Source organism: Carassius gibelio, chromosome B4 (genome assembly GCF_023724105.1).
Source record: "Carassius gibelio isolate Cgi1373 ecotype wild population from Czech Republic chromosome B4, carGib1.2-hapl.c, whole genome shotgun sequence".
Taxonomy (NCBI): Eukaryota; Metazoa; Chordata; class Actinopteri; order Cypriniformes; family Cyprinidae; genus Carassius; species Carassius gibelio.
In genome coordinates, this window is record NC_068399.1 from 8,321,532 (window position 1) to 8,339,323 (window position 17,792).

The 17,792-nt window shown below is 37.8% G+C and overlaps 1 protein-coding gene across 1 annotated transcript in view; it reads right to left on the minus strand.

The window, feature by feature from the left end:
* Positions 1 to 17,189: 17,189 nt before the first annotated feature.
* Positions 17,190 to 17,792, minus strand: part of LOC127956071 (membrane-spanning 4-domains subfamily A member 4A-like) — a 28,720-nt gene continuing 28,117 nt past the window's right edge. Inside the window, exon 8 of the mRNA XM_052553847.1 lies at positions 17,190 to 17,630. Coding sequence (XP_052409807.1) covers positions 17,562 to 17,630 — 69 coding nt within the window. The 3' untranslated portion in view covers positions 17,190 to 17,561. The remainder of the gene's footprint in view (positions 17,631 to 17,792) is intronic.

Sequence of the window (17,792 nt, forward strand, 5' to 3'; positions counted from 1 at the left end):
GATTACCAATTATTTGGTCAGTGAAAACATTGAAAATCTTTTCTTTGCACTTTTACCAATCAAATAAACAATAGAATTACGATTATTATAAGATCTTGATTTTATTGCATTTAAAAAATCTTTTTCTGATTTGGGGTTGTATTTAATCCTATCTTGATGTTTCATGTCTTATTGATGTCTATAAAAGTTAATGTAATGATAAATATAAAATTCAAAGATTTCTATGTACTGTAATTATATAAAACTATACTGTCGCAACATAGTTATGCAAATGAAGTAGATCATCGTGTTTGATTCAATTCATAAGGAATTAAAACTTCTCGAAGCACATTTGGGTTAAAATCAATCCCATGGCGCTATCTAGTGGACAACCTTAATATCACAGCCTTACCGTCCCAAATATCATAAATTAATAAACATAAGCATGTTTGCTTAGAATGACTTGGCTCTCGACGCAATTTAATGTTAAAGATCAAATGTCTCATTAATATCTATTATAAATACAACTTTATTTCTGTTAAAATTACACTCTATGTCAAGATCACAAGGAAACAAGAAAGAAATGTAATTCAAGCAGAAATCATGCATTTCCTCTCAGTTTTTCCCTACCGTTTGTAGCATCCAAGCAAACTGAACTTTAATGTGCTTGTACTTCACTTCAACACCATCTTAACAGATAAACATAATTTATCAAACATAAAATAGACTTTATGAAGTTATTATTATGCACTATTACCACGTTTTGGGAAATATCTAAATAACAACCGGTTACAAATGCATCTACTGTAATGCAAACTTTACATTTCATGTAAAGCGAAGTATACTGAGACGATGTATCAGGCTTCTTGTGAGGCAACGTATATTGAGACGGCGTATATATCAGGCGTCTTGTGAGGCAACATAGCTAGTTCAGATGTACTTAGACACATACAATTTGTAATAAATTTCTTACGTACGCCGTCATCACGTCGCCGCCTATGATTGGTTCCAACAGTGACGTCGCCGCGGGTCTGTCGTCTGCCCTCCCATTCAATCCCATTCAAAAATGGACACGGACTGAAGGCGACGGAAGGGTCGACTGCCCCTTCTCCTGCTAAGCCTTTGATGTGTCACAAAATGCACGTCATACACCTGTTGCATCCACTCACTCTGTACACCTGTGCACATAATCACTCACACAGCTGTTCCCTATTTGTTCACGAGTATATAGTCTTGTTTTCTTATTCTGTCAGGGCGCAGTAGAGATGGCGCTGTGGAAAGAACAAGATCTGGGTCCAAGTGCAGGGAAGAGACACTTTATTTTAACAAGAACAAATGAGAACTAAAAGGCCAACACGGCAAAAACAAAACCAAAACGAATCACAGTACAAGCAGGAAAACGAGCACGAGAAACACAGGTACATAGACATTACAATATAGCCAGGCAGAGTGGTGGGTGAGACGAAACTATATACACGTGAACAAATAGGGAACAGCTGTGTGAGTGATTATGTGCACAGGTGTACAGAGTGAGTGGATGCAACTGGTGTACAGAGTGAATAAGGTAATGAGTTTTGAGTTTTTAAAATTGGTAGTACATTTTACCCCCCAACATGCAATTACTATTATTGTGACTTACAAGCCTCCGAATGTTGCTACTAGTGCCTATTTATCTCAGTTCTCTAACATAATTAAATCTGTTACAACAAAGGAGCTTGTAATTCTGGGCGATATTAACCTTGATTGGAATGACAGTTCATCAAAATCTTTGAAAAACATTGCAATGAAATACGGACTTTGTCAATTAATTAAGGAACCAACAAGAATTGGTAAAACCCGTAGCTCAATCCTAGATCTTATTTTTACAAATCAGCCTTCAAAATATGCAATGTCTGGTGTTATAGATTCGGCTATTTCAGATCATTTTTTAATTTATGCAGTTAGGACAACATTAAAATCCTCAAAAACTCATGCTCCTTATTCTGTACCAAAAATACCAACTTCTAAATTACCGCAATTTAATGCGGAATTTAATGCTACTGATTGGAGCAATGAGATGTCAATGGAAAATCCAGATCAAATTTTAACACAATTCCACACTAAACTCCAGAAAATACAAAATAAATATATCACTACCAGCAAGGTTCGATCTAGGCAGTGTAAACTACCATGGATAAATTTTGATATATTGCAACTCCTTAAACAAAAGGCTTCTCTCCTTAAAATATATAGGCTAAGTCGAACGCCGGAGAGCAAAATTAATTTTATACAAATTAGAAATAAATGTACTGCTGAACTGCGTAAGGCTAAGGCGAACTATTTTAAACAACAGATTACTGTATCCGCTGCTAATCCAAAGATGTTATGGCAGACCCTTAAGGTGATCACCGGCGAAAATGTGAATAAAAAGAATGTCAATATCCAAATTTCCCTGCAGGGTATTCTTATTTCAGACTCAGACAAGATTGCAAGAGCTTTTAATGATTATTTTGTATCATCTGTTAAAGAACTTGCAACCAACTTTGAAATTCCTTGCTTTTCACCTGTTCTTTCTTTAGCATCTGATCAGTTTTCATTTTCTGAGATTTCACAGAATGAAGTAATATGTTTGTTGCGCTCATTAAATAATTCTCATGCCTGTGATACTTATGGTTTAAATACTTCATTTATGAAGACTCATGCTGATAGCCTTATACCTCTTTTTCATCATTTAATTAATTTATGCATTAGGCTCTCGATCTTTCCGACTGACTGGAAAAGAGCACAAATTACTCCAATTTTTAAATCTGATGATCCTACTCTTGTTTCAAACTATAGACCTATAGCAATACTTCCAACAATGTCTAAGTTGCTTGAAAAAATCTTGTATAACCAGTTAATTTCTTATTTAGAAATGTATAACTGGCTTAACGACTGTCAACACGGTTTCCGCGCTAAGCGATCTACTATGTCAGCATTACTACTCTTTACTGAACAAATATTTAATGCACTTAATAAAGGTCACATAACAGGAGCTGTTTTTATTGACTTTCGTAAAGCCTTCGACACAGTGAATCATCAGATTTTGCTAAACAAACTTTACTCATTTAATTTGTCTTTATCTGTGATAGAAATGCTTTTTTCTTTTTTGACAAACAGGTCGCAATCTGTTAAAATTAATTATGTAACATCTCAATCTTTAATTTGTGATACGGGTGTTCCTCAAGGCAGTATTCTTGGACCTTTGCTTTTTCTTTTATATATTAATGATCTCCCTCAAGTGTGTAAATATTCAGAATGCTTAATGTATGCTGATGATACTGTGATTTTTTTTTTTCTCTGACTCAAATGCTGATGCTATAAACTCTAAACTAACATTTGATCTTCAGTGTTTACATGATTGGTTAAATAAAAACCATCTGACCATCAATGTAAAAAAAACTGAATGTATGTACTTCCATTCACCCAGGAAAAGTCTTTCTTATGCTGACCCTATTACTTTTGCAAATCAAGATCTTGTCACGACAAAGACTTATAAATATCTTGGTGTGTTACTTGACACACACCTTTCATATCGGGATCATATTTCTGTTTTAACAAAAAAACTGAATCAGAAACTTTTTGTATATAACAAGATTAGACCATATCTTTCCTCTTCTGTTTCTGAAACTTATTTACATGCAATTGTGTTATCAACAATGTCTTACTGTCTTCCAATTTGGTCTCTTACCACTAAAGAAATTACTGAACCAATAGCACGATTATACAATCGTGCTTTTAAAATCCACAGTAATCTCCCAAAATGGTCCCATCATTGCATTGCGTTGAAACGCTCAAATGCACTGACTTTTCAGCATTATATAAATAGTCATGCTATTAAATTTTATTTTCAAATTCAAAATGCTACTACATCAACATTTGACGCAATTCATCAATCAGACAATAGGAGGCCAGTACGCCATACTAGGTCAGTATCACAGGCACTCATACCAGTCCCTTCATACAAAAATAACTATGGTCAGAAATCCTTTTTTTATACATACACAAAAATTTGGAATGATATTCCACATCACATAAGAAAAATACCATCTGTTACAGGTTTCAAAAAGGCATACAAACATTTTTTTTACTGAACAGTTACACTTGTGTTCATTAATTGTTTTTATATTGTCCTAGTTTTGCTTGTATTGTTGTTTTTTAGTTCTCTGTATTTGTTTAGCTTATGTTTAAAAGTGTTGTTTTTCTTTTCTTTTTATGTTGTAAATTGTGTTTTGTTCTATGTTCTGCAGAACAGGAACCTGCTGGAAACCAGTTTTTAAACTGAGTCAGGCCCGTTTAAATTGTATCTCAATGTTACTTTTTAACCTTTCCTGTATAATAAATGAAATGAAATGAAATGAGTCAGGGAGCCAGGGAGAAACACAGGTGGAGCAACTAAACAGTAATGAGGTGGCGAGGTGGGCAGGGTCAGAAAAGGAAAAGAGAGAGCACATGGCACCAAATAAACACAACACAATCCATGTGCTCACAGAAAGACAGAAGACTGTGACACCTTCCAGCAACGATATTCTTATCTCTTGGTCAAGCCACTATTCATGAAGTACAATACCACATTGCCTTCTAGTGCTCCTGTTGAACGTTTATTTAGTTATGGGTGAAATGTACTTGCATCATCTCGAAACAGAATGTCCGATGACCACATGGAACACTTGTTTTTTTAAGTCATGTCAACTTAAACGTAAGTAAAGACAACTTCACAATTTAAGTTCATACAACTTAAATGTTTATTGCACTTGTTTTTTTTTAAGTTCTGTCAACTTAATCGTAAGTAAAGACAACTTCACAATTTAAGTTCAGACAACTTAACATTTTAAGGCAGCACGAACACTTTTTTAAGTTGAAACAACAATTTTTTTTTTACAGTGTAGTTGCCTGGGGCCTCCAGATGCTGTAGAATGGAATGGCGACATAACGATACAGCGTCCTCAACAGACCTGTTTGTCCTATAAGCAAATTGGAAGGGGTCGAGTCTGACCACACTGGACAGTTGTTTACATACTATTCTCTCAAAGATTTTCATTATAACTGATGTTAGTGCTACAGGTTGGTAGTCATTCAGGCAACTTATGATGGGTTTTTTGTGCACCGGGATTATGAGAGCGGATTTAAAACATTTAGGAACAGTGCATTCCCTTAAAGGCCAGTTAAATAAGTCCGTGAGGACTGGGGCCAATTAATCTGCACAGTGTTTAATAATAGCAGAGGATACAAGGTCGGGACCTGCAGATTTCCTGCAGTTCTGCTTTTGCAGTAAGAGCCCAACCTCATCCTCCTCTATTACAAAAGGAGGGTTGGAGGTATCGATGTTCCACAATTTTGTGATGTCATCAACATAGTTCCAGTCAAAGTGACAGTAAAAATAATTGAGACTATCAGGCAGCTTAGGATCATCACTGACGCTATACTAGTATAATTAGTAATCTGCTTCAGACCCTCCCATACCCCTCTATTGTCATTAGCCTTTAGTTTGCTTTCCAGCTTGTGCCTATAGTCAGCCTTGGCCTTATTAACAGCTCTCTCAAAGTCATATTTAGCCACCTTCTATAAATCTCTATCCCCACTCTTATAGGCGTTATGTTTATTTTTCCATAGATGTTTTATCTCTCTGCTAAACCATCGCTTATTATTGCTGTACACGGTCACTGACTTTATAGGCACACATATATTTTCAGCAAAATTAATATAAGCATTAACCTACTCAGCAAATTCATTTAGATCACAACATGACTCTTTAAAAACAGACCAGTCTGTATTATCAAACAGATGGCTTGAGAAGGCTATTGTTTAACTACCTTAGTTTTTGTTTTTACAGATTTAAATTTCGGACGATAGACAGGGATCAAAAGGACATTATTATGGTCTGACTGCCCCAAGGGAGCCCAGGCTACTGCATGAAAGTCATTAGCAATAGTACAATAACATTGATCCAATACTTTACCATAGCTGGTGGGTACAAGAATCTGCTGCTTTAACCTTGGCAGAGACACAATACGCAAATGCAATTTTTATATCATTTTGCAAAAGTGCTGCTGAAAAAGAAAGATCATAGTGAGGGAAAGGTTAAAAACCATTACCAGCATAAATGCTATTTAAATTATTTAAAATAATAATTAATGGACTTTTATGTAGTATAGTTATATTTTAAAATCAAAACTTTTTTTGTTGTATTCTGTTCGATTGTTTCTTAGGGATGCAAAAGGCACAGATTTTGTGGATTGACCCATCTTCATAGTCAAGTCAAGTCAAGTCACCTTTATTTATATAGTGCTTTAAACAAAAAGGATTGCGTCAAAGCAACTGAACAACATTCATTAGAAAATGTGTGTCAATAATGCAAAATGATAGTTAAAGGCAGTTCATCATTGAATTCAGTGATGTCATCTCAGTTCTGTTTAAATAGTATCTGTGCAATCATTTTGCAATCAAATCAACGATATCGCTGTAGATGAAGTGACCCCAACTAAGCAAGCCAGAGGCGACAGCGGCAAGGAACCAAAACTCCATCGGTGACAGAATGGAGAAAAAAACCTTGGGAGAAACCAGGCTCAGTTGGGGGGCCAGTTCTCCTCTGACCAGACGAAACCAGTAGTTCAATTCCAGGCTGCAGCAAAGTCAGATTGTGCAGAAGAATCATCTGTTTCCTGTGGTCTTGTCCTGGTGGTCCTCTGAGACAAGGTCTTTACAGGGGATCTGTATCTGTATCTCTAGTTGTCCTGGTCTTTTGTGGTAGAAGTGATGGTTCTACAATACTTGTAACAAGAAGTAGAAATTACAGTTTTAGCTATATTAAGTTTGTTATAAATTGAAGCAGCACCTCCCCCTTTACTCTGTGGACACGGCTCATGTTTATAACAGTAATCTTGGGGGGTGGACTAAAATATAGCCATTTAAAATGTAATTCAGCCAGGTTTCTGTCAAACAGAGCACATCTAGATTATGATCAGTGATCATATTATTTACTAAAAGTGTTTTCGTAGAAAGGGATCTGATATTCAATAAGCCAAGCTTTATCAGTTGTTTATCGTATTGCATCTGTTTTTTATTTGTTGAACATCAATTCAATTATTACTCTTAAATTGGTTTGGACGTGTGTGGTTTTTGTTTCTAGTTCGGGGAACAGACACGTGGTCTCGTGGTGCCCAACCCTGCTCCTGGCGATCGACTCTCCTGCAAAGTTTGGCTCCAACCCTAATCAAACACACCTGCCTTTAATTTTTAAGTGAGCCTGAAGACCTTAATTAGGCCCCGTCCACACGGAGACGCGTTTCTGTGAATACGCACAAATTTTTTATCGGATAGGCGTTTCGTCCACACGGATCCGGCGTTTTCATAAGGTGAAACAGCTATTTTTTGAAACCGGGTCCCAGAGTGGATAAATTTGAAAACGCCGTCTTTGCGTTTTCATCTGGGCGGCTAATCCGTATATTTTCTGAAACGATGACGTCATCAGCCCACGTCTCCCCCCTAGTCAGACACCTCTACGTAACAGCAACAAAAACATGAACAAACACTGAACGATTGTCTTTTATTAACTAACATTAACACTGATTAATAAATGTATTGTTCCATGTTCGTTTGTGTACCACGCGCAAGGTTTATGACCATAGTCCAAGTCTTCTTCTCTGTTTTTAGTGTATCTCTGTGGGAGAATTACATCGCCACATACTGGTCTGGCATGTATACTACATCATTTTGCGGTTTCGTGTGGACGCGGATATTTCTTGAGACGAGGAAGAAAAAAGATTGGATTGGGGTAAGCTCCGTCTCCATGTGGACGGGGCCTTAGTTGTTTCAGGTGTGTTTGATTAGGATTGTAGCTAAACTTTGCAGGATAGTCAATCGCCAGGAGCAGGTTTGGGTACCCCTGCTCTATAGTGTGATATCTAGGTCAAAGAGTCTCCATGTGCTGAGAATTAGCTGACCTCTGTGACGGGAGGCAGCTAGCAGACGGTCGGTTTAGCCAGTCTGTCTGCTTCTTGACCTGGGCCCCAGTTAGTCAAGTATAAGCACTAAGACTATTTGCCATATTTCTAGAGAGAAGATTGGCGCCACCCCAGGAGGGATGAAGACCATCTCTCTGGCTTTAATGTTATTTTTAGTGATCTCCGACTGGCGAAGTCGAACATCATTAGCGCCAGCATGAATAATAATCTTACTATATTTACGTCTAGCATTAGCCAGCACTTTTTGCCATATTTTCATGCGCTCTGGCTCCCAGTAAACATTTGACTATGGTGGCTGGTGTCTCTATATTCACGTTCCGTACAATAGAATCATTAATAACTAGAGCACTTTCATCAGGTTTTTCTCAGTAGGTGCATCACTGAGTGGGGAGAACCTGTTTAATGTTTTGATCGGAACAGAAGAGCGGTGTTTTGACCCATGACTACGCTGCCTCACCGTCACCCAGTTGCCCTGCTGCAGAGGCTCTGTTTCCGGCACAGGACAATGTACAGGAATCCCTGAGCTAAACGTATCCATAGCTATATCAAGAGCCCCATTCTTACTGTTGTAATGGGGTGGAGGTAGCATTAGTCGTGGCTCCATATTAGGCATGCTTGGGACTACAAATGTGTTGGACTACAGATCCCATGAGTCCAAGTACTATAAAGTAGAGGTGTGCGATACCACTAGATTTGGTATCGATCCGATACCAAGTAAATACAGGGCCAGTATCGCCGATACCAATACCGATACTTTTTAATAATTAATCAACCTAATTAAGGTGCGTCTTCAACCTAAATCTAAATGAATTTTCATGACTTTTAATTTGTTTTTGTGATTTGCATTTTGGGTTATTAATCAGTACTACAAAAGCTTTTGTTCAGAAACAACTTTTGGTTACTTCTGATTTATTTAAATAAACAAAGTTACAAAATGATTACTTCACAAATATAAAAAATGTAAAAACAAATTCTCTTTTCAAGTAGCATGTTAATAAAAAAATGTTTCTCCTCTTTAGTGCACTTCTTTTCAGGATTTTTTTCTTAAAGTCACAACGTTTTACTTCACAATGTAAAACAAATTCTCCTTATACAAAATTTCTGAAGCCGACATCTTCCACTATGGAAAGAGGCTGCAGTTCCTTCACAATCATTTCTGATAGGCGCCTTGTAATATCCACTGCTCTTGGAGAATCAGCTATTGATAAAATAATAAAAAAATTAAGTCTGGTGCACAACTAGGTGAAGTTTAAATATAGAAACTAGTATCACTTTCACAGCTAACACAAAAAGGGTAGATCGGCCTGAAAATACAGCCATACAACGCTCCTCTTTCTCTCCGCCTCTGACTGACTGCTGTTAGAAATGCGCGGCTGAGCAGTGCGCGCGCCTGACTGCTGGTGGTAGCGCTAGTGGTGAGTCGCGTGACGGTACAACACAGGAGAGGGGGCGGAGAGCAGTGTCGAGGATGAGCAGCACTCTTAAGAGCTTGCTCTGCTCTGTGACAGCAGCAGCATTTTGACAAACACGGCCAGGTCGCAAAACGAGAGAAACTGAAACTTAAGTATCAATATTTTCCCGTTGGTATCGATCAATACCGATACCAACGTTGGTATCGATATTATCGATATTAGTATCGATCTGCCCACCTCTACTATAAAGGGGGAAATCCAATCTTCTGGCCTTTCTCTTTGTGGGACCATGTGCTGAGTAGGAGAAGCTGTGTGGTATGTTTCAACGCTTGGTGATAATGAAACTAGTCGTTGCTTTGTGAACATTATTAAAGTAAATTGTGGAAGTAAGGGTTGTGACTCATGGTTATGGTTAGTGCAGTCCATTTTAACGTGTGTTTGTTTGTTTTATAGTATGCTTAAAAGATATATACTGGTGGATGCCTCAGAAATTGAGTAGATTCATTCATTAACACAGGTACGGATTTTAATTGAATATTGGAGTACGTGAAGTTTGCTTTTTTTTATTGTTAAAGCGGGGGTGAAATGCTATTTCATGCATACTGAGTTTTTTACACTGTTAAAGAGTTGGATTCCCATGCTAAACATGGACAAAGTTTCAAAAATTAAGTTGTACATTTGAAAGAGTATTTTTGTTCCAAAAAAAACCCTCTTCCGGTTTGTCACAAGTTTCGGAAAGTTTTTTTCGAGTATGGCTCTGTGTGACGTTAGATGGAGCGGAATTTCCTTATATGGGTCCTGAGGCACTTCTGCCGGAAGAGCGCGCGCTCCCGTAGAGAAGAGCAATGAGAGGCTGAGCACAGCCTGATCAGAGCGAGAGCGTCGCGAAAAGTCACAAAAGAAGTGTGTTTTTGGTTGCCAGGGCAAGACAACCCTGAACAGATTACCAAAAGAGAAACAGCATTAAGGGACCAGTGGATGGAGTTTATTTTTACAGAGTTGTGCAAGTGTTTGTGTTTGTTCCCCTGCATTTCGAAGATGCTTGTTTTAAACAAGGCCCAGTTTGACGCCGGACTTGCACATAGTTTATTTCTTAAGGATAATGCAGTCCCAACGAAAAAGGGTCACGATCGTGTGTTGGAACCACATGTGGTGAGTAAAAACTGCTTCAAATATCTCTGTGTTGTTAACTTCGCTATCAGCGCATAAGCACATCAAGTAAACAACATGCACTTTCCACATGTACAGCTTAAAAAAAACAAAAAAAAAAAAACAGACGACATAAAGTGGAACTTTGTCATTTTCCAAAACCACTAAGCAAATATATAGTTTCAGTACATACCACATAGAGACGCCTTTGCTGCTGCTGCTCTTGTTAAATTTCAGCCTCTGGATCTGTGTCACAGCTTTCAAACGCTCTCAATGCAAAAGCCTACTGGCGCTCGTGATTCTTTAGCTCGCCCACACGTCACGCCTCTAGGCGCTCGTGTTTTTCCGGGAAAAATCGGTCCAGACTATCTTTCTCTTATAAATATAATAAAAATAAAGACTTTTTGGAGTTATGAAGGATGCAGTACTACTCTATAGATTAACAGGATATTGAGTGAAAACTAGCATTTCACCCCCCCTTTAAGTGTTTTTAATTCTGTTTTTAATTCTAATATTTTACAGGGGCAATCGTGAATTGTATTTTCTTTGTTTTGCAGATGATGCATGATTGCCGTTTACTTTTATCTAAAATATTGGTGGGTTAGTGTTGGGTTGTAATATATAACTTTTAACAGTTACACTATGATGAAGTGATTAGAATTTTTTGTGGGACTGTGATTTTGTTTTTGTTTTATTTGTCTTCGTTTTGTTTTAATCAACCAAAGACAAAGGGGTTCCCATTCTTGTATGCATGGTTGACTCTCTTAAGGTGATTGGGCACAATTTGTAGTGGTTTGAGTCAAGTGCGTGTTGGTTTTCTATTACACTTGTAGTGTTATTGGTTTTGTGCTGTGATTTGAGTGTACTCTTTAATAGTGGAATTGCCATTGTATGGGATTGGGGAACCCTATGGTCTGTAGTGGGTTAAACCTTTGTGTTCTTTTCGTTTCTTTGCCACTTCTTATTACCATTTGTGTTTAATAAATTTGTTTGTGCTTGCAAGGAAACACACTGTGGTTGTTGCCCTTCTTTTACACCTTCCCCATTACTTGTAAGCCATGGGGAGGGTTACACTGTCATCTATTAAAGTTTAGATGTGTGTCTCTAATTCTGAAATATTCTCTTTCAGCCTAACTATTTTGCTGCATTTATCACATTTTAATCCCTCATCTGCGACAGAGATAGATAAACTGTACATGTGGCAAGAGGCACAAATAACAATAGCAGGAGAAGCATATTCTTACCACAGTTGTTTGATGAACTTGTGAAAAACTGGAGAGAGAGAGAGAGAGAGAGAGTAGCGAGAGAGAGGAAAGGAGAAAAGAAAACAGTGATAGGCATGAATGGAAATGCTAATAACAAGCTAACGAGTGCTAACTCGATGCAGGTGCACTGCACTCACAGCTTTAAAATAAAAGTGAACAATCAAATTAATCAGATTCGATTTATAAATAATATCAGAAATATGGTGGGAATTAAGTTATATTTTATCACTATAAACAACAGAGAGTGATAGTAAGATAAAGATATATGCGTATATATGCCACCAAAATTGAGGTGCATATATGTGCATATTCAGGAAATATAGGTCTCGTGTATTGCTTCTTCATATCCACATATAAGCCCTATACATACAAGATATGTCTTCAATATAGCTAATGGGAGGATCTGGTCATTTTGTAGCTCATATCTCCTTTTTGACTGTCATACATGATGCCTAGCTCATATTTTCTATTATCAACTAAGAATAAACGAAAAAGATTATGCAAGAACTTATGTATGTGCGAACATGTGAAATTGGTATCACATGTAATTGGCATGTTATGGAATTTAACTATGACAATATATTAACATGACATACAGAGCCGGACAGTAACAGAGTACATTTACTTGAGTACAATACTTAAGTACAATTTTGAGGGATCTGTACTTTACTCAAGTACATTTGAGAGGCAAATATTGTACTCTTTACTCCGCTACATTTCTATCCATAACCGTAAGTACCCGTTACATCTTCAGCCCCGTCCACACGGAGACGGACCTCCGATCTTTTTTCCCCTCGTCTCAAGAAATATCCCCGTTCACACGAAACCGATGTAGTATACATGCCAGACCAGCATGTGGCGCTGTAATTCTGCCACAGAGATGCACTTAAAACTGAGAAGAAGACATGGATTTGCTGATAAACCTTGCGCGTGGTACACAAACGAACATGGAACAATTCATTTATTAATCTGTGTTAATGTTAGTTAATAAAAAATACAATCGTTCAGTGTTTGTTCATGTTTTTGTTGCTGTTACGTGATGTAGTGGTGTTTGACTAGGGGTGAGACGTGGGCTGATGACGTTATATTTTCAGAAAAAATGTACGGATTCGCCATCCAGATGAAACGCAAAGGCGGTGTTTTCAAATATATCCACTCTGGGACCCGGTTTCAAAACATCTGTTTCACTCTTCCAAAATGCCAGATCCGTGTGGACGAAAACGCCTATCCGCTAAAAAAATTGTGCGCGGAAAAAAGAGGAAAAAATAAAAATGTCGGACACCCTATCAAACGTCATTGGATAGTGCAGGAAGGAAGAGGAAGAGGAGGAGGTGGCGGAGGATGATGATGAGGCGCGTCATGACAGACTTTCAAAGAATAATAAAGATAAAAAATATTTTTTTATATATATATATATATATATATATATATATATATATATATATATATATATATATAGGAAACCAGCCAATTTTATATGCGTCACATATATTAAAGGGGGGGTGAAATGCTATTTCATGCATACTGAGTTTTTTACACTGTTAAAGAGTCGGATTCCCATGCTAAACATGGACCGTTTCAGAAATTAAGTTGTACGTTTGAAGGAGTATTTCTGTTCCAAAAATACTCCTTCCGGTTTGTCACAAGTTTCGGAAAGTTTTTTTCGAGTATGGCTCTGTGTGACGTTGGATGGAGCGGAATTTCCTTATATGGGTCCTAAGGGCACTTCTGCCGGAAGAGCGCGCGCTCCCATAGAACAGAGCACTGAGAGCACAACAGACATTTACTGATCAGAGCAAGAGAGTCACGAAATGTCACACAAGAAGTGTATTTTTGGTTGCCAGGGCAAGACAACCCTGCACAGATTACAAAAAAAAAAAAAACAGCATTAAGGGACCAGTGTATGGAGTTTATTTTTAAAGAGCATCGACGGAGTTGTGCAAGTGTTTGTGTTTGTTCCCTGCATTTCGAAGATGCTTGTTTTACAAACAAGGCCCAGTTTGACAACGGATTTGCGTATCGTTTATTTCTTAAGGATGATGCAATCCCAACGAAAAAGGGTCACGATCGTGTGCTGGAACCGCAGGCGGTGAGTAAAACTGCTTAAAATATCTCTGCCTCCTTGTTAGTGCGTCCACCTCCCATGCCGGAGACCCGGGTTCGAGCCCCGCTCGGAGCGAGTCGTTGCTGCTGCTGCTCTCGTTCAGTTTCAGCATCGGGATCTGATTCTGGATCCTAAATAAACGGCTGAATCTGACTGTTAGCCATGGTTTGTTTTGGATGTTTTTTTTCCTTAAGAGGAAATTTCAAGCTATATGTCTGATTTATTTATTACACATTAATTTAAAACATTTTCAGCTTTCTCTTTCTGCAAATTGTATGGTGTAATGATATAACCGCACCCAAAATACTATAAAACTTTACAATGCATCTCCATACTTCGCAAAAAATGGATAAAAAGGCACAAAGGAAACAAATCCTTGAAAAATGCCAAATGCAATGTCACTTGCAACTTGTTAAATTAGGAAAAGTGTGAGCCAAAAAAAGAAAGAAAAAAAAGTGTCTCTCTCGCTCTCTGCTGTTAGAACCACGGTAATAATTCTTGCAGACTTGACACAATCATATTTAATATATTTCAAATCAGCAACAAGATCTGAGGTGAACTGTCACATGAATGTTTTCGATGACGCTCAGATTACGTTAAAAAGGTTGATCCAGCTAGCACACATGTTCAGTCTCTCGAGCGCATGTCATGTTTCTATGGCAACGAGTGAGGGACAAACCCTGCTTTACATTTTCTACCATTTTTATAATAATGAAAATGAACTGTTTAATCTTAAAATTGTAGTGGTCAGATTCCGACTCGATGCAGAGCAGAGAGCACAGAGATGATAGCAAATAAACACTGTTGGGAACGTTACTTTAAAAAAGTAATTAGTTATAGTTTCTCACTACTTGTTCCAAAAAGTAACTGAGTTAGTAACTGAATTACTCTATAATAAAAGTAACTCGTTACCAGGGAAAGTAACTATTTGCGTTACTGTAAAAAAATAAATAAATAAATAGCTATATGTCAAAGAATTTTTTTTTTTTTTTAGCAGTTTTCACAAGTCAGTTGAAATGAGTAGAACAGACAGGTGTTCGTACATAACTATCCTGCACTTCAAGTATTATCTTTGTAAGAAAAGTGTTTTGGGCCACTAGCTTTGTAGATGCGTGTCACCCATTATATGTACACATTACATGCACGTTCTTTCCTTTGACCACAATGAATTTGAAGTAGCACTTATATCTCCACCTTGAAAATGCCAAATTTTCATCGGATTGCTCCTGACTCGCCATTTCTGCTGCTGCAAATCTCTGTGTAGCTGTTGCGTGTGTGTTTTACACAACAGGTTTATTGACTTGTAATAGCAATTTAAGGTGGAATATGTGACAATCAGGTCCAGTCGGGTCAGTGTCTTCCCGGCGGGTTCGGGTTCAGCTTTCAAATAATAGACGGATCCGAGTCAGGTCCGGGTAGGCGTTTCTCGGATCTACACGGGACCGGGTCCTGCTTTTGAAATAATAGACAGGTCCTGGTCGGTTCAGTGTAGTACATTATCGGTCCCTTTCCAGATTTGTGCACAAATTTTTGGACCCGTGAAGACCTCTACCTCATTGTTCGATGAGCTATGGTAGGAAATATATAGCAGATTCAGATGGGATTAACATCACAGACAACCTCCGCAATTATAACAAATGTCTGGAGGTCACCATGTAATACTAATCCCAATGCGAACAGGCCTTATCAGCCATTCACACTTCCCACAAAGGACTGATTATGGAAATGGTATGGTTCTTTTGTATCGCAAACATGACCCGTCTCAAACCTAGATTGTCTACACTTATTCATTTTATTGTGGGGGTGTTGGAAAGTTCGGAAACAGTATACTGTCGCTCAGCCTTTTCAAACGTATTTTTTTCCCCCGAAACGAAGAATTAAAACAAATTAGTTTGAAGTATATTGGGGCCTTTACAAATTTCCAGGGCAAGACAACCCTGCACAGATTACAAAAAAAAAAAAAACAGCATTAAGGGACCAGTGTATGGAGTTTATTTTTAAAGAGCATCGACGGAGTTGTGCAAGTGTTTGTGTTTGTTCCCTGCATTTCGAAGATGCTTGTTTTACAAACAAGGCCCAGTTTGACAACGGATTTGCGTATCGTTTATTTCTTAAGGATGATGCAATCCCAACGAAAAAGGGTCACGATCGTGTGCTGGAACCGCAGGCGGTGAGTAAAACTGCTTAAAATATCTCTGCCTCCTTGTTAGTGCGTCCACCTCCCATGCCGGAGACCCGGGTTCGAGCCCCGCTCGGAGCGAGTCGTTGCTGCTGCTGCTCTCGTTCAGTTTCAGCATCGGGATCTGATTCTGGATCCTAAATAAACGGCTGAATCTGACTGTTAGCCATGGTTTGTTTTGGATGTTTTTTTTCCTCACGGTAATGTCACAGCTTCCAAACGCTCTGAACGCAAAAGCCTACTGGCGCTCGTGATTCTTTAGCTCCGCCCACACGTCACGCCTCCAGCCGGTCATGTTTTTCCGGGAAAAATCGGTACAGACTATCTTTCTCTTATGAATATAATAAAACTAAAGACTTTTTGGAGATATGAAGGATGCAGTACTACTCTATAGGTACTCAAGATTAACAGGATATTGAGTGAAAACAAGCATTTCACCTCCCCCTTTAAAAACCTGTATCAAAACCTATATTGAAGCATATATGTTTACATAGGTTTTTTCCATGTGGGTCATTTGTATTGCACCTTACCACAATACAAATTGTTTAAATTTTAGAAAAGACATCATTCCTCCTCCTTTCTTTCTTTCTTTCTTTATCAGTAGAGACAGCCTTACAATTATGGATTTATAGAAGTATGTGAAGTACTTAGAAGTATGCACAGAATACTTACCTATTAATGGTAGAGCCCAAAAGATGTCTGGATTGACACCAAATCACTGCCTGTTAACAATGTTGATGCAAGAGTGCAACTGTGGTGCCTTGATCGAACTTCTTATACTGGTATATTGTGGCAGTTAGAGGCTCCTGAACATCTGAAATCTTCATATACATTTCTGGGTTTCTGGCGCTGTAAATAAAAACTTTACCTAGCACCAGAGCAGGCTCAGCCAGCACTTTTACGGACACTCACTACATCCCCAACAAGCAGAGTGTGCTTCCCTTAGTACAAACAGAATCCTGTTTTATGTCTTAAGTTTATAACAGTTTACCATTGGTAAAGCAAAAAAGTAAGGCTATTTTGAGGAGTGAATGTCACAGTTCCATCAGCCTTGATATAGAAACACAATTTTTTTGGTTTTAATTAAGACACGAGTTAACACATTTATTCGTCGTTATACTTTATTCTTACAAATTATAATGTTTTAAGCAATTACAGTTCTTCATATCAATATATCCAGTTTCACTGTTGATTAATCAACTTTTTTTAAACTAAAGAAAGAAAATCATTAAATAGTCGGTGTAGTCTTGATTAGTTTTCATCAACTTTTTTTAAACTAAAGAAAGAAAATCATTAAATAGTCAGTGTAGTCTTGATTAGTTTTCGTTTACACACATTTAAAAAAAATCCACTTATCTGATAGAGAGATGAAAAGACATTAAAGGCAATGGACAGGAAATCGTTGGGAAACCCAGGTGTTCCACGAAAGTTCTATCACACACAACTGCAGGAACAACCTTTGTCCACTTTATTTTTTATAATAATTAATATTTATTCACAATTGCTGTATTGAGATTCTTCATGATGGTTGTTCATGGAGGTACTGCTGACCACAGGTATCTGCAAAAAAATTATATAATCAGCTTCCTTACTTATTGCTTTTTTAATCATTATTTCACACCTTACTGAGTGCTTTAAGCCCCAATATACTTCAAACGAAATGGAAGAACAAACTTTTTGAAAGTACGAGGACGTCATTTTGAACAAAATCAGGCCGAAAAA